Genomic DNA, 18995 nt, shown 5'->3' with positions numbered 1-18995 from the left:
ATTAAGGTGAATAATTTGTGAAAATTCTAGAGAAACCTGATCATACATCTTGGCAGTCATGTGTGTCATTTATAATGTATACAAGTGAAGACTGAACTAACATAATGGATTTAAAAGATACTGATTTTAAGTTTATCAACTTAAAGGCAATAACAAGAAGTTTTAAATTTAAGTAATTTGTGTTTTTATAAGTGTAAAGAACTTTAATTAGACAATTATTATTATTAATTTTTAAACTGGCATTCTGTTTGGAAAATACAACTACTATCATGCATTTAACCTATAAATTATTATTTTGTTATATTTATGCATTTGTGTTTACAGATTTTTTAAAGAAAATATACTCAGTTCTAAAATACTAAGTCAAAATTGCAAAGTTCTTTACCATCATTTACCAAAAATAGTGTAATTCATTAAAACAAACACATACCTATAGTTCACATAAAATGCGTACGGTGTGTGGATATAAATATACAAATCCATTTATAATCCCTTTAAACTACAAGGTTTCATGCAAAATTAATATAGGTACAGTAATACTATATCAAAAGGTAAAATAACAATAATCCTACATTCCATGACATAATAAAGGAAGTGCAACATTGATAGCTTTGTCTAAGGCAGCCAAAATGCTTGAATTGTTTTCTAGTGCTAATGTCTCTGTGCTCATTTCAGGCCTATGGCTGCTGGTAGATTTCCTAACCTGCTGCAATGTCCAAGAAAAGAAATGCTGATCAAGGAAGAAGAAAGTTACAAAAGGGATGTGAGGCAGAATATAAGATTGTGATAAGAAGAAAAGTACTTGTGTGTCATATTTGCAATTATATTCCAGCCCACACTGAGTATATAAAGTGTTATTTCTGTTATAAAGTTATAAAGTGATCCAGCAATAGTGAAGAAAGTGAGAGATTGTGCATAAGTATGCCCTTGATTTGGCTAGGAGAGGATTCTGTTCCCTGTACACCCACTCTTGGAGCATGCAAATTAAAAGAAAAAGACAATAACATAGGACTGCAAAATTAAACTCATAAAATATTGATTCAATTGTGAATTGCTATTTTATTTGCATTCATGAATACAATAAAAATATAATTAAAATGCACAAATGTGAAAAGAAAATTAATTAAAATTTAATGAATTACACAATGTATTCATGTATACAATATTGTTCTAAATCAACTTAACATGAAAATATTTAGTCAATCTAGTATGTTTAAACATCTACAGTGTGCAAAAAAAAAAAAATACATATTCATCGACATACATAACTGTTCTCCAGCTTTTGTTAATACTTAGTTTTTTTGATCCAAGAATTTTGCTGACATCCCAATATCTCTGGTACCTTATTTCCATGTCCTTGATATCTTGCTGCAGTCATTCACCCAGCTGTTCACTCATTGCTCCAAGGTTTTCAGCGAAGACAAAAAGTGAAATTTGAGACTCATGTTGCAACCCAATTTCTTAAACTTAACTAATAAATGTTAAATATACTGTATATGTGAAAAGTTCACTGACTCATCAAGAAAAAACACTATTTCCCATTTAGTTATAATGCTGAAATTGGGTGGGATGATACATGGAGGTCAGTAAGGGTCCACTAAGAAAGGACATTTTGATACATCAGTATTTAGGGGTAAACCCAATAGAAAAAACTAAATGCAAAAAATCTCAAAAATGCCTTGATGGACTTAAAATATGGTGACATTATGGAAAAAAAAAGAAAATTAGCCAACACATGCTTTTTAATTTATAGGTATTACTTACTACTATGATAACTTACATGTGCGGTACTGACGGTGTGCTTTATAGAAATAAAGGAGAAGTGATTAACAGGCCACGTAAAGAGCACCACTAACCAATAGGGAAAATGGATGACTGAAGATGGGGTGGTATCCTGGACATGAAAAAAGAGATGTGATCATGTTATGAAATTAAAACAGAAAGTTCAAAAAAGCTCAAAAGAAGATGCAAAGCTCAGTGCTTACTATAAACTGTTTTTAGATGTTCACTGCCACTTTTACAGTACATGTGTACTGACTCTCATTTTGGTTATTTATTCCAAAAAACAGTGAAAGGTGTGATAACAGCTTTGCGGCTGTTGCAAACTGCTGTGCAGAAGGGAGAATGAGCAGAACGATAATAGCTGCGTGGCAGTTCAAAAAAGCTACAAGGCACCCAAAAAAAAAAGGTGCAAATCTGTAGCTTAGAGGGAAAATTGCTGACTACATGTTTCAATTTAAGTGAATTTACTTTCCTACCAAATTGTTTTTTGCAATGACAATCAACAAAAACCATGTCACTAGGAAAAGCAGAAAAAAAGCAGGAATTGATCTAATGCAGGAATGCCTTACTCATGGACAACTGCATATAGCATGTTCAAAAGTAAGTGACCTAAAAAGATATTACTTTTTATTTGACTGATGAATTTACACAAGGCGACTTACAACATTTGAGATGTAATTGGTTACATTTCTTTTACTTTTCCAGTTGGACCACAGGTATGTGAAGTGACTGGCTCATGGTCACATAGTGTCAGCAGCAATATTTGATCCCACAACCTCAAAGTTTAGAGTTCTTGGTTCAAAGCTTTAACAGCTACAACACACTGCCTGCCAATAATATTAGTTCTTGACTAAAAAAAAATCCTACAGATATTGCACATGGAAAAGCACTTAGATACATAGTACTTCTGATAAACCTGATTAACCAATGGCACTATAACTGACACCCATTATCTTTTGTTGGAAGGTAGGTAACACAACTAGTTTATTAATAATCTGCATCTTTATTGTTACCTAAAAACTTCTTTGAATGATACACATGCCTCTTGTTCTAGGTTGTTTATTGCCCCATCAAATTCTGCATCAGAAATCAGTTTTCTTGTATCATGTCCAGCAAAAATGCCCTCCTCAAACCCGGAAAAACCATTGGCACAAATATACAAAAAAGGCTTCATCTTTTGATAGAGCTTTGACAAACTGCTTCATTAAACCAAGCTTAATATAAAGCGGTGGTGGCAGCACTTTATCAGGATCCACCAAGCTAAGTCTGATGATGTTTCTGGCACCAAGCGGCAGCTTTTTTTCTCAAGCTGGCCACTCTTTCTGAACCCAGTATAAATTCTTGGCTCTGCTGTTCCACTCACAGAAAAAACATGGGAATTTTATTTGCCCCGATTACTGCTATGACTCATCACCATGTTCAATGCCAGCTATACTGTATACTGACCTTATTATTTATTAAAATAGCTGTTTTGATTTCTACATAGAGTTTACAATCATAAAAAAATACATTCATACAAATATCACTAAAATAAAATGTTCATATTTAATTTAGTACAAAACCAATAAAAAGTATACAGTAAGTTATTGCTAAAAATGTTATTTGTGAAATATGTTATTGATGGAGAAATATTGTTTTCATTTTTTAATTCAGTGCCCACAAATATAATAAAATCACAAAGTAATCAAAACAGTTTTTTCAATGTATTCTTGAGTAATTTTAAAAGACTGTGCGGTTGGTGGGCATCTGAGATAGGCTGCAGTTATTTTGAACCCTGCGGCTAAGAAAATCACGTTCAGTAAAAAAGAAGCGACTCACACTTTCGTATTCAGTTTTGTTGTTAAACTTGTTTATATATGTCGATCAAAGGAAACATTCAAAACACTTAAAATACCCACGGGTTATGTAGTTTTTAAAAGCCATGCATACACAAATTGCTTATTTTCATTCACCCCTCACGTCTATTAACCCAGTGGCCCCTCAGTTTGCATGTTGTCTTCGGAAAGACCGTCCGCCTTTTTCACAGTCAGCCTAGTAAACGCATAAACGCGATTAAATTGGCAGGTTAATCAAACATGTGGATACACGACACTTTGGTTCTCAGGAAAACTGCGTGACCTCACCCCAAACAAGACAGATCTTCACATGGCCTGCTGCAAGAAAGCCTGCTCGGCTAACGAAGCACATGATTTATTAAAAATCTGAAGCCACCCTGGCAAGTCTGTCTCGACGTTGCACTGCAGGGTGTAAAGCGGAACGGAGGAGGAGGAAGGGAAAGTGTGGCGCTTCTGCGTTTGCAATTCCTCAATGCCTGATATATTAGGAAAACTGTCTGATAGTTCTACTTTAAGGAAATAAAAATGCTACCTATAATTAAGAAGAAGAAATAATCCAACGCCAAATCCAGTGCCTCGAACTAAATCGGAATGCGCGCGTGGAGCTCACCCGGAGCGCGCACGCGTGCCACTTCCTGAGGCGAGCGGCTCGCTCACCTTTTGGCTCGCTCACTCTCACACACACAGACTGGCGCCGCACCGCTCGGAGGTTCGAGCAGAGCTACGGAGCATGGAGTTTACAAGCGGCTGACGCGCTCAAGTATACGTCTCGGAAAATTCATGTTTTTCCACGTATATTGCTATTGATCAGTTAAAGGGACGTTAACAACACAGCCATTCAGAACCTTGTAAGGTTCCCCCCAAAACTTCGCATGGTTTACCTCCAGGGACCTGAATTCCGCAAGGGAGGGCCAGCATGAGGAAAGCTAAAATCTTTCAGATGGTTTTGGCTACGTGTTTTGGGTCTTTCTTGCTTGTCATTTACTTATTTCAAAGCAATCTGAACGAAGGTAAGAATCTAAGCAATTTTATTTTTACTTAATGTGGGGTGTCCCCGACACCGGTGCCCGCGTCGACGCTATTCCAGAGAGAAAACAAAAGAGTCCTAAACCGATTTTGCGGTCGAATAATTCTGGGGAAGATGTGATTTTTGTCTTTAGGAATATTTACAAATAGAGATTGTAGATTCCCGTCTTTGAACGTACTTGAAAGTGTGTACGTAGCAATTCTTAAGAGTTTTTTTTCACTGTTTCGGGTTATTTTCTTAAATGTGTTTAGTCGGAAACTATAATTTGAAATGTCATTGTATTTTTTGTGCTGTTAATACTTTGCTTTGTTATTCGTTATTGTAATTTAGTTAGGAAAGACAAATCCCCGCATTCCTTTATTACATACAGATCCGTGTATTCGTCTATGAGAAAGTTTATACTTCAAGTACCTCCCCCTTTTTTTATTTATGTCAACTTTCAAAGTTGATTCGCCAGTTATTTCCATTAATAAATGGAATTGTACAAAGCATGGCCATGGAAAACGAAATTAATTAATCCGAATTAGATTAAATATAGTTATTATCGTTTTGCCAAATTAACACAGAATACAATTTAAAGAAAAAACAACTGATTTTCTTCAGTGTTATCTTTTAGGCAACACGCTCTTGCTGTTAACATTGGCCTTGTGTATAGATGGCAGCAATATCTATGGTCTTGGAACAGCTTTACCTAAACGTATTATGTAGCAGTGGTTCCCAGTGTCAGTCAGGGTGGAATTTTGATGCTGCATCTTTTCCTTCTAATGAATTCCAGGAAACAGCTCTGGACATCGTTGCCAGTTCATCACTGGGCCTTTTCAAGCACCAACCCAGTTTATGGCCAATCTGGAAACACCAGTAAGCCTAACCTGCATGTCTTTGGTGCCATGAAAGGAAAATATGAATTCTCAGAGTAAAACAACTATGGGGAAACTTGCAAACTCCACACTGACAATGACCCGGATTCAAACATGGAATGCCAGATATGTGATGTGGCAGCACTAACTGCTGTGCCACCATGTTGCCTGTTGAACAGTCAGTTCAGTAGTACCCATCAGAGTTGCTCAGGGTTTTTTTTTTTTAATAAAAGGTTTTAAAAATGCATTCATGTACCTTGCGCACAGGATGTCTGTTCCAGCTCTTGCTCATTAATATTTTTACACTTGTTTATTTACTTTTTAAATTTTAGTTGACACATTTTAATGAGTGCTGAGTTTGAAGGGGCACTGCATTAGTTGATGCTGCGTAGTATTCAATGCTTCCATCTAAGTGCTTGCTTATGACATAGTACTGTATATAGTTTGCTTAAAGAAGAGTGCATTTAGAAAGAAGAAAAGGCAATATAGCCTAATGGCTACACTTGGAGTATTAGACTCCAAAACAAAAGGCTTCTGGTTCTGCCCCCTTGCCTAACTTGCTTTGTGACCCTGTGCAAATCATTTAACTTGTGCTTCAACTGTCTAGAAATGCAGAATATTTAATGCTTTTGTACTTAAATGCCTGGAGTATGGGAATGACACCCTGTAATTAAAATGTATTATTTTGATATTGTTATTATTTATTAAAAATGTTGAGAAACACACTTTTTGTAAATGTATTAATATATGTCAGTCACTCATTTCTGTATGCCTTTCTGTAAACTGAATATGTGATACAGTATTTCTCTGGTGGAAGATATAAATTGCTAATTATGGTATTGATTGCAGAAAGACTTACAAACCTATCTTGGGAAACACAGATTTAGGCGTATAATGTTTCTTTTAGTGTTTATCATTGAAAACTTTCTCAGTCAAGCAAACTATTAATGACCTTAGTCAAGAGTATACTAAGTCTTGAGGAAGTGTATTTTCTGCCGTACCACAAGCTAGAAGTTGTTAAATGAGATAATTATGACATATTTTGCTAGAGGAACTGAACCTCTTAATAACTGTCTTTTCTCTGACACTATCAATTAAAGTTCTGTCTAGATGCTAACTGTTGCTTGAACACTAAGAATGTTGTTTTTTTGTAGTTCTTCTTTAGTTGCATCCTTTTTTAATTAGACCTTCTTTAGTATTTTAAATTCAGAAACAACCAAAAGGCAGTGTTTTATTTAGTGAAGATGTACATTTTCTGTGTGCAGTAATTCTTATTCTGTCATACATATTTTTGAAGATAAAGTTGAAAAATACACAGTCACAAAGTAACTGAATTAGTTTTGGTATTTACAACCATGTTAAGCACTGTTTACTGGTAAACTGTGAGAAGTAAGCAAGATTTTCAGAAAGTCTTTACCTTCAACAATCATCAGATCCCCACCATCTGATTCACGATTGTGTGACTGGGTTCGAAGCCTATCCTGGCAGCTTCAGACATAAGGAAGAAACCAGGGCTGGGGAGGATGCCCGTCAATTGCTGGGAACACTTACTCCTATTTTGCCAGTTCAGAAGTTAACATGCAGATCTGGAAAATAAGAGAACTGAGATTAAAAAAGTAAACTGTTAAAATTTATGTACAGTATAATACAGTATCAATGTCAAAAAAGTGATAGCAATATAGTTTTTTCAAAGTTATTACTTAAAATTTATTATTGGGGGTTTCTAAAAAAAAAAAAAAAAAAAAAAAAAAAAACATTCTTTATGTTGTAGCCCAGATGTGAGTGTTGGTCATCATGAGATGGCAATACTGCATGCCTAGTAAGCCTGGTGAAAGGAGAAGAGCACTTGCATAACATTCTGAAACCTGAATAATCCAACTGAGAATCACAAGGGGTGTAAGGCTACCTATAGTGATAGAGGCTTGTCAGGAAGCATTTTTAGACAGTGGGTCATTCCATTGCAGTGTTTATTTATGAATACACTCGCACTTGAGCTATTTTAGACTTAGTTGCCAGTGAACTTAACATGCATGTCTTCAGGGATGTTGGAGGAAACCCTAATCAGACAAGGGGAGAACTTTCAGAATCCACATGTCTATTTAGCAAGCATGGGATTGAAACCAAGGGCTCTGGAAACAGCAGAAACAGCTGCATCAACACTACTGTACTTATAGTAATTTAAAATTCTTACTGTAATAGCAAACTCAAAGCATATTTAGATTTAAGAGTTCAATAATTATGTAGCAAGTGTGAATGGGTAGAATCTTGTTCCTTCTAGTTGAGAAGGATATTGGCATGTTTTTACTGCTGCTTCCAAGACCACTGTCAATGTTGCTTTGAGGGCATCATTGAATCTTGGTTAACAGCAAGATATTTTTTTCTTGAACTCAATATCAATTTAGTATCACTGAATTAACCAGAATGAATTAAGCAATACTGTTTTTCACATGTATCCACAGGACTAGATTTGGAAAAAAGCTGTTACTTATTGCTTAAGATGCCCTGAGGTGCTAGGTATGATTTGCTTTCTTTTAGATATCAACATTCTGTTGATCATTTACACATGTTCAAATGAATTAATTTTGGAATTTTACTTAAATATAAGTTTGGTATTTCTCAGGTTGAAGTTATTTCTTCACAATCATGGTATATGTTGATTTGCCAAATGAAATTATGTTCTAAAGTGAATCAATTTTTTTTTTTTAACAATATATAGAAAAACAAAGTTCCTAGCCTGTTTTTGTGTTTAAACTGAAAGTCGTGGCATCAGGGTCCAAGTGTGAAAATAAAGGTCCTAAAACTTATTGATATATGTTCGTTTTTGAAGCTAAAAGTGTTCTGGAGTGTTAATCCACATCCTGAGGTTGCATACATACTGCAAAACAGCCTGTCCATGTCATTTTAGGAAGTTAAAAAGCAGAAAACAAAACATTTCTCTTTGATTCAGCTATTTTAAAAAGAGATGGACTGTGTGCTTCACCTTGCTGATCATCTACCTCCACTGCAACCTTTCAGCCTCTGGGCTGTGATAAAAAATGTTATACAATCATCGACAGTCTTTCACTATTTTAACAATTTAAACAATGTTTAACAATAATTAAGTGCAAATTTAAAATTGCTGTGAATCACAACTCAGAATTATTTTGTATTATTATGGGCTTGAGTAAATGTCTATCAGAGGAAAGCTTATTAATTACATTTACTCACACAAAATTGTTGGCATCAGTTCTTTATTGCTGTGTCCTCAGCAAGAGTGACTCAGCATGGGCTATAAAATTTGAAAACTGGTTTGTGATGCATCGATTTGTTTCATTGCAGTTTTACTGTATTGCATAATCTGCCCTTTTTATGTTCTTAGTGTTTTTTTTTATTGTGTGTGTACACACGACAGTGTGTTATGCTGAGTGTTGATTGGCACTGTGTCAACATGCAGGTGGCCTTAGCTCTTTCAAAAATATAAGGCTATTATAAAAAAGATAGATAGATAGATAGATACTTTATTAATCCCAATGGGAAATTCACATAAAGTAATAGGAGTGATCAATAAATAAAAATAGAAAAATAAAAGTAGAAAAGTACACATACATATACAGTCATACACGGAGCTGCTGAAAAGGCTGCCACTCAATGCAATACATTATAATTGGTTCAATTCAGATTTATTTTTATGTTTAAAAAGTACAGTTAAAACTAATGTGAATACTTAAACAATATTCACTGTACACAAGTTGGCATTGACCTCATTTTGTTGGCTACGTAAAATAAAACACAGAATTAAATAGACAAAAAGTAGGGACCATTTAGGGAAAAAGAATCTTACAAGTTAAGTGTGCACTTGTTATTAAACCACTGTGTATGTGTGTGTGTTTTCAAATATGTACATTCCCTGTAAAAAAAAAAAAAAAATATATATATATATATATATATATATATATATATATATATGGCATAAGAAAAAAATATGAAATAAATATGCAAGTGCTACAGACGTTATGAATCATGGCATATGTGTACTCTAATTAGACGATATTGGGGCACACTGACCTACTCCAATATCTGCATTATTTGTTAAAACCAATGGCAGAATATAACCCCTGAAGAAACAGAACTGCAGAGACAAAAGTGGTATAATATGTAGTCTGAAGCTGTGGAAAGTTTGTGAATTGGAAGTGTACCTGTGGAAAATGTCAAAACTTTACTGCCAATGACTACTCCAAGCAAGTGAACAGGAAATGTAGCTTTACCTCAACAAAAATAGTACCAAGAATCTGTGATAAAATGCATTATTTTCTTTTTAATTTTGTTGTTGCAAGCATGTCTCAGAAATGTGGAAGACAGAATTTCTTAAATCAAAATCTTTGCAACTTTGAATTGGATGTATTCAGTGTGTTTTGAAGGTTTTTATTATCCCCTTTGGATCCTGGTTCATTCAATTTCATTTTAAACAGAAAAACAGGTTGGATATTTTTTTTAATTTATAAAGAATTTTCACTTTAGAACCTAATTTTATGTGACAAATTAATATATACTATGATTATGAAGGTGATTATCTTTCTTTCTGAAATGTGAACAGTCTCAGTCATTCATTTCCATATGGTAGGATACTCTTTTGAACAATGCATTTTTCAATGCCTTGACAGTAATTCTTGGAACTTTATGATTTGGTTGTGGATGGAAACCTTGGGCCAGCATATTTGTGGGGTAGCCAATGCTGCTGCCTAAAAGTTTCAACATCCCAGATTTTGATCTTATTTCCAATCAAGGTCTATGTGAAGTCCTTATGTTCTGTCCATGTCAGTAAGGCTTTTCTCTGGGTGCTCCAGCTTTCCTGCCAGATATTCTTAAAGATATGTGCTAGATTGATTGACAAAATTGGGTCAGTGTGAGAGTGGACCCTGTTGATAGACTGGTACTCTCTATGGACCTGGTTCCTGCTTTACATCCAATAGCAAGAAAGAGAGACTTTATTTGAGTAAGGCCTGGTGTGTTTGCAGAAATTATTATTATTTTTTATATTATATGTGATTTAGAAGAATCAGTTTAGGTTATAGGAAGTTCATCTAGAATCTATTACTGCCTCTGAATCCAATCAGGTCTTTAAGGGCCAGTACCAATCACCGATTTTGTGCTACTGAATTGTCTGATTTTGATTTTTTTTCTCTTTAATAAAACTTTCAAAACTAAGCTCCCATTTAACCAGACACATAGAAGCCTTATGTTCTGTATTAAAGTGTTACCTTAGATATTTTGTTAATTAAACTATAGACCACAAGTGTCACTTGTTCATTTTTTATTGACAAAATTCTGTAGGCTTGTTGTTCACTGACCATAAAAATACTAAAATCAACAAAATTACTTTAAAATACATGCTTTTTATGATTGAGGTATGAATGTGGATATTATCTCAACTTAAGCGGTAAGAGAAGTCTGCAAAATGATAAAGATGGGTGGATCTTTTAGACATCCTCTAACAGTCTTAAATTTTATCCATTTCTAGAGCACTTGTATCTTTATATATAATATGCTACCGTGGCTATCCATTTGTCTGTCCAGGATTTTAAATCACCTGTATCTTGCAAACCGTTTGAACTATTGACCTGAAATTTGGTAAACATATACTACGTGACCTCTACTGTCTGCTTTCGGGCTGATGATTGACCTCCAAGGTTATTCCTTTTTATTTTTATTTTATTTTATTGTAGAATCAATTCTCAGCAACAGGCAGCAGGGCGGCCATGAGGCACATGCGTACGGGTGCCGTTCTCATCCCTACCACCTTCGCTGTCACTTCCCCTACCTCTTCATATCTTAAATCGTTCTTGAGCCAGATTGAAGGCTTAAGTGCCAGTTTAAGTGAAAAGTTAAAGAAAACATACTAAGTAATTGCAACACAAACACTGACTTAATCAGTTTTAACGTGAAAAGATGCCGACGAAAGAAGAGAAGTGGGTGGCTAGGGTGGAGAAGAGAAGACCTGCTCAGGAAGCAGCAAGCGCATCAACCTCTGAGCAAATGAATGCTAAACATACAGAGAAAAAGTAGGAACACTAGGAATGCTCAAGTCAAGTGTATAATGTGCAATGTGCCGTTACTGGTTATATATGATTACATTGCATCATAAGTTATTAGATTAAAAAAATCTAACTAGTTTGATATGCTTCTTTTAACAATTAACAAGCTGATGAACACTTAAAACATTTAATGAAGTTGTCCAAGGATCTCTTTAGACTGAAACATGGTGTTTTTTCATTATCTTGTGTCCCTAAGACCAAAGTGGTTTCTTATCCTTAACAAAATGGAAGACTTCTTAGACATTGCTCTGGTGATCTAGTTTGTGGTTAATTTAGTTTATACTGTTATTTTATCACCGGAGTATATTTACATAATTGACCGAAGCTCTCAATTTACCAGTCGATCTATGTTCCTACCCTCACCTATGGTCATGAGCTATGGGTAGTGACCGAAAGAACGAGATCGCGAATACAAGCGGCTGAAATGAGTTTCCTCCGCAGGGTGTCTGGGCTTTCCCTTAAAGATAGGGTGAGAAGCTCAGTCATCTGGGAGGGGCTCAGAGTAGAGCCGCTGCTCCTCCGCATCGAGAGGAGTCAGATGAGGTGGCTCGGGCATCTGATCAGGATGCCTCCTGGACGCCTCCCTGGTGAGGTGTTCCGGGCACGTCCAACCGGGAGGAGGCCCCGGGGAAGACCCAGGACACGCTGGAGGGACTGTCTCTCGACTGGCCTGGGAACGCCTTGGGATTCTCCCGGAAGAGCTAGAAGAAGTGGCCGGGGAGAGGGAAGTCTGGGCATCTCTGCTCAAGCTGCTGCCCCCGCGACCCGACCTCGGATAAGCGGGAGACAATGGATGGATGGATGGATGGATGGACTTGTTTACTGGACTGACTTACTTTTGCAAGCTAATTTCTTTTTTTGTACATACATGAATTCCTCTACACACAAATGATAATTTGTTGGTTAAATCATTTCCTTTGAAAAGTGAAAAGCAGTTTTGACTTCTCATTAAAAATGCAGTTTTTAAGGAATTACAGTCCAGCTTCACAATCATTTTTTGTTTGCCTTTTCAAAACTGATGGATGTCAGTACTTGCCCTTCTTGATTATTGTGGTCCTAGTGCTTTTGAGGATTGAGTTTTCATCTTTTGCGTTGCCAGTTTCTCCTTCCATTACTCAGTTGGTAAATTCATTAATAACTTTCACTGTCTTAGCACAGAGTCAGCAAGTGGTTTATTAATATTTACTGACTCGGGATCCTAGTTTTAGTGTTCTATTATTTGACACTATGAGTCATATTTTTTTCATAGTACAGTGGAACCTCGGGTCAGGAACGTCTCAGACCACGTACAAATCGGGTTATGACCAAAAAGTTCACCAGACTTTTGTATCTGTTCACGACCACACACTCGAGTGACGAACAAGCCAGTTTCCCTTCCGGTTCGAACGCGCTGATGATTTCCGCACATGTTCAGTCATTCCCTGTGCAGTGAGCGAGCGAGAGAGAGGTTCCATTGTAGGTGCATTTATACTTTGTTCTTGCATTCATATTCATATTTCTAGTTGTATTGCTTGTTGCTACAATTTTATACAATTATTAATAGAATAATTTGAACTGCCTGTCAGGAAATCATTAAAGTTAGTTGTCAATTCTGCTTGATGTTAATGTGGAGTTTGCATTGACATATGCACATGGATTTACTCATTCACTAACTCATCATCAAGAACTATTTCCCATTTAGAAGCAGGATGGTACATCTAAGGTAGTAGGCATCGACTAAGAAAGGACATTTCAATATTTCATTGTTTAAGAGTATAAAAACAATCACTATAGAAAAAACAGTTACTTCAGAATCTCAGAAATGCCTTGACATAGTTTAGTGAACTTGGTGACATTTGAACAAAATTACTTGGTAAACATTATTCAGATCCACTGTATACTGACATAGAACTAATTTTAGGCTTTGATGCTAATGGAGATTTGAGATTTTTAGCAGTTTTTAGCTTTGAATGAATTAATTTTAAATCACATTTGTAACATTACTGAATACCACTTTAATACAGAGTTTTGCTGTAGTCTTTTTCATACCAGCTCCACAAAAGATTGTATGTTGCTTTTCCAACAGTAAACTGCTCAAGTGAAATAATAATAAAACCCCTGGAAAAAAAATGACAAATATTATATACAGAAGAGTACGTAGTTACACAGTACTTTGGATACATCTGATTAGCCAACATCACTATAATTAAGGCCCATTGATATAGAAAATTTCATGGGCGAAACTGAGTAACACAGTTTACAAAATTCTTCAACATGTCAAATAATCCTAGGCTTTTCTTCTTTGCATAAGCATAATACTCTCATTCATTGCCAAAAGGGAGACATTATTATTTAATGGAACAAACATGTTTTAAGAAATACTTTGAAAAAAAATACTCTTGGTAGCCACTTTACGTCAAATGGCCCGAATAATGTACTTCCAGCTTGTTTTTCCGATTTTACTGATATTTTTAAATAAATAAAACACATAAGCATATCTTCTCTCTCACTTGTTCAGATGTATTGCATAAGGTCGTTTGAATCGTCAAATGAACAGGTACATTTCAGAAAATAAAGACAATAGCATTAAACTGTGAAGCAATCTCACTTTGAAGGACATCTGCAGTTTGGAATTGCCTGTGGTTTGAATTTAACATCTGAAAACAGACAGAAATAAAGAGGACTGCTATGTGGCCTTAATAATTATGTTCGCATGTCAGCACATCACACATACGATGGATCTCAGGTAGATGAGAAACAAACCTCTGAATTGTGTCTGATACAATGGTCTGATCATGGAAAGATTGCCTGTTTTGCAGTATAACAGTTGGTCCAGTATGACTGGATAGAGTGGAGTTATAAAGTGTCTTGAACCATTCTGAGTACATCCATCCAAGGATGAAACAGATTGTATTGCAGCATAGAGGCATGATTGTAGTGGTGTCTGGGACAGTTCTTTCAGCTTTATCATTGAACAGACATCCTTGAAAACTATTGCAGTATTTTACAAGATGGCAGATATTTTTGACATGTAGAGCAAGTGTACTCAGTTCTGGTTCTGCTGCCTCTCTCTTTAATATTTTGGAAAGCAGCCCGGACGCAGACAGGCAGACATCATTATAAGTCACCCAACACACGCTTTATTTATAAATACTATATACAGTGAAGCACACAACCCCAAATCTCCCCCAGAGTTCAGGCCTCTCACAATGATGCCTCTCTCCCTTTGGCCGCCTCCTTTCCTCACCTCCCGAGCTCTGTCCTTCTCCACTCCCGACTCAAGCCATTGAACGAAGGGAGGCGGCCCCTTTTATAATCACCCAGATGTGCTCCAGGTGCCTCCCGATAATCTTCCGCCGGCACTCCCCAGTGTGGCGGAAGTACCGGCTGCGCACCTGGAAGTACTCCGGGTGTCCCTGGTTGTCTTCCCCTCAGCACTTCCAGGTGTGGCGGAAGTGCTGAGGACCAGGGTTCTCCAGGCATCTGGGCGCCCCCTGGTGGTGACCAAAGGCCCCTATAGGGTTGAGCTTCCAAGCTCAGTTCCCATTGACCCCAAAGCCACCAGGGTGGTCGCCCCCTCGTGGTCTGGAGGAGGCGTAATCCCTCCTCCGGTCCTTCTGGGGTGCCACCCCCTGCTGCATGCCACAAATATATAAAAATATATATATACACACACACACCGAGAGTAGACCCCCTCGAAGTCACGGTTCAGAGTTCGTGGCCCCAGTCATTTGTGGATTTTTCCATAGAACCTATTTAATAATTGTTTGCTGAAACCACAAATATCCTCTGCAATTTGTATGGCTTTTTTTCGTGGCAATGCTGTACTGTAGAGAAGGAACTGTAGAGGAAAACGCGGCTTGGGATGGTGAAAGTAGCCAATAGAATTTGAAACTGCAACTCCCAGCAGTCCCTGCAGTGGCTCTGATTGGTCTTCTGCTGAGGGTGCTGGGGCTGTTGGGGTCAAAGGATGTCAGTGCGGCTTTTAAAAAGGGGGCTGGTGACCAAAAGTGTCTGTCTGCCATCTGTTGGGTTACCTGTACTTATTCGTTTTGTCCTGGATTGTTTTATGGTTGGCGTCTGGATTGTCTGCCTGTGTACATGACTGTAAGTGGATTCATGGCCATCCTGCAAAGAAAGGAGCACTCTTGAACCCATCTTCACCATTTCAGGAACTACCGGTAGAACTATCTTTACATTTCCATTCAACATGCGGATCTCTGGACTATCTATTTTCATCATTACATTTCATCCATTGCCGTTTTTCATGAACGTTTTTCATGATTTACTGTGTGTGTTTTGTTTGTGCATTGTTGTATTTAATGTGTAATCGCCGTAAGGGGAACAGTGGTCGTACCGTTGTTTCATTTATTTAATTTGTTTTCATTACATTCTTTATTTGCTGTTTGATTACCAGTTTGCTTTGTTTTTGTCTCTGTGTGTGAGTGCGTGCGGGTCGGGCCAAGGCTGGGTGCATCCGAATAATCTGGGACAGACGTTCCAATGTCAGGCCCTGCTCCTCCTCCTCTTGCATTGCATTTGTCTCTTCCTCCTCCTCTTTACTGAGAGACTTAGTTAACTCCAACAAATCCTCGTCCGTCAGGGGTTCAGAGTGGGCATTGATAAGGTTGTTCACCTCATCTTGAGTAATGTCATCAAAACCTTCGCCACCCAGTATCTTTGGCAGTTCCATGGCCTTGTCGACAGTGTTGTGCTGAATTTTTTCGGGTGATAAGCCCTTGTTGTCATGGACACACTCTGGCCACAGCTTCTTCCAGCAGGTGTTGAGGGTTTCCTTTTTCATCTCCTTAAGAGCAGCTTGGATGACTGACAGGCACGTCGCTATTGTAAAGTTATGCCAGTAACCCTTCAATGTGTATGTGTATGTGTATATATATATATATATATATATATATATATATATATATATATATATATATACACACACAGTTGGGTCCATAAATATTTGGAAAGAGACAACTTTTTTCTAATTTTGGTTCTGTACATTACCACAATGAATTTTAAATGAAACAACTCAGATGCAGTTGAAGTGCACACTTTCAGCTTTAATTCAGTGGGGTGAACAAAATGATTGCATAAAAATGTGAGGCAACTAAAGCATTTTTTTAACACAATCCCTTCATTTCAGGGGCTCATAAGTAATTGGACAAATTAAATAACTGGAAATAAAATGTTCATTTCTAATACTTGGTTGAAAACCCTTTGCTGGCAATGACAGCCTGAAGTCTTGAACTCCTGGACATCACCAGATGTTGGGTTTCCTCCTTTTTAATGCTCTGCCAGGCCTTTACTGCAGCAGCTTTCAGTTGCTGTTTGTTTGTGGGCCTTTCTGTCTGAAGTTTAGTCTTCAACAAGTGAAATGCATGCTCAATTGGGTTAAGATCAGGTGACTGATTTGGCCATTCAAGAATTTTCCACTTCTTTGCTTTAATAAACTCCTAGGTTGCTTTGGCTGTGTGTTTTGGGTCATTATCCATCTGTATCATGAAACGCCGCCCAATCAAATTGACTGCATTTAGCTGGATTTGAGCAGACAGTATGTCTCTGAACACCTCAGAATTCATTCGGCTACTTCTGTCCTGTGTCACATCATTAATAAACACTAGTGTCCCAGCGCCACTGGCAGCCATGCACGCCCAAGCCATCACACTGCCTCCACCATGTTTTACAGATGATGTGGTATGCTTTGGATAATGAGCTGTTCCACGCCTTCTCCATACTGTTTTCTTGCCATCATTCTGGTAGAGGTTGATCTTGGTTTCATCTGTCCAAAGAATGTTTTTCCAGAACTGTGCTGGCTTTTTTAGATGTTCTTTAGCAAAGTCCAATCTAGCCTTTCTATTCTTGAGACTTATGAGTGGCTTGCACCTTGCAGTGCACCCTCTGTATTTACTTTCATGCAGTCTTCTCTTTATGGTAGACTTGGATATCGATACGCTTACCCCCTGGAGAGTGTTGTTTACTTGGTTGGCTGTTGTGAAGGGGTTTCTCTTCACCATGGAAATGATTCTGTGATCATCCACCACTGTTGTCTTCCGTGGATGTCCAGGTCTTTTTGCGTTGCTGAGTTCACCAGTTCTTGCTTTCTTTCTCAGGATGTACCAAACTATAGATTTTGCCACTCGTAATATTGTAGCAATTTCTCGAATGGGGTTTTTTTCTGTTTTCGCAGCTTAAGAATGGCTTCTTTCACCTGCATGGAGAGCTCCTTTAACCGCATGTTGTCTGTTCACAGCAAAATCTTCCACATGCAAGCACCACACCTCAAATCAACTCCAGGCCTTTTATCTGCTTAATTGATAATGACATAACGACGGACTTGCCCACATCTGCCCATGAAATAGCCTTTGAGTCAATTGTCCAATTACTTTTGAGCCCCTGAAATGAAGGGATTGTGTTAAAAATGCTTTAGTTGCCTCACATTTTTATGCAATCATTTTGTTCACCCCACTGAATTAAAGCTGAAAGTCTGCATTTCAACTGCATCTGAGTTGTTTCATTTAAAATTCATTGTGGTAATGTACAGAACCAAAATTAGAAAAAAGTTGTCTCTGTCCAAATATTTATGGACCTAACTGTGTGTGTGTGTATATATATAAATATATATATATATATATATAAATATATATATATATATATATATATATAAATATATATATAAATATATATAATATATATATATATATATATATATATAATCTACACACACACACACACACACACATAGGTGTGTATATAAAAATAGAGAGAAAACATACTGAGGTTAAGAAGGAGATGAAGGAAGAATATAAGAATGTATGCAGCATATTTGAAACTGCAATTTACAAACATTAAACACCACCAAACAGCACCTGCATATTTTGCAAAATAATCACAGTTTTCGTTCTGCTGTATTCCATTCATGCATTTCATCTGGTGTGCTAATAAACAACAAATCTGCTCGACTTACCAGCTATAATGGATGTTAGATACTTCAGCATGTTAAGTTGGTGGCTTGCCTTTTCAGACAAATACATACTGTAACCTTGGCCTATTTTTAAGTTTTGGCCAACAAAGTATTTATGGATCTTTCAGCATACTCTGCAGCAGTGGTGCTAGATTTATTGTTTTCAGTTCCCATTAGGGTGCTACAGAAATTTTCAGTGATGACATAACACTCTGGAACATTTTGAAATTCTGATTGTTACCTGGGGGGCTGATCATGCGGCATTTCCAACTACAGGAGGGTAATGTAAAGAGAACACACAAACTTTGAAACAGTCCACATTTCAGGAAAATTTAAATACAGTTGAGAGCTAGTTTTTTTATGATAATGTCATATTTTGACCAAAAATAAAATAAAGCAACACTTGCTCTATTTTTTAAATTTAACTTTGAAGTGCAGAAATCAGTAAGTAAGAAATTAATTAAACCTTCAGGTACT

At 36.9% G+C, this 18995-nt stretch overlaps 1 protein-coding gene across 1 annotated transcript in view; it reads left to right on the top strand.

The window, feature by feature from the left end:
* The first annotated feature begins 3819 nt into the window (after positions 1–3819).
* The window catches only part of si:ch211-236h17.3 (carbohydrate sulfotransferase 11), an 86843-nt gene continuing 71667 nt past the window's right edge, over positions 3820–18995 (top strand). The window contains exon 1 of the mRNA XM_028824198.2: positions 3820–4627. Within this exon, the coding sequence (XP_028680031.2) occupies positions 4534–4627 (94 nt within the window). The 5' untranslated portion in view covers positions 3820–4533. The remainder of the gene's footprint in view (positions 4628–18995) is intronic.

This window comes from Erpetoichthys calabaricus, chromosome 18 (genome assembly GCF_900747795.2).
Source record: "Erpetoichthys calabaricus chromosome 18, fErpCal1.3, whole genome shotgun sequence".
In the NCBI taxonomy this organism is placed as follows: domain Eukaryota; kingdom Metazoa; phylum Chordata; class Cladistia; order Polypteriformes; family Polypteridae; genus Erpetoichthys; species Erpetoichthys calabaricus.
Note: the sequence above shows the minus strand (reverse complement) of the source record. Positions and strands in the feature narration are given on the sequence as shown.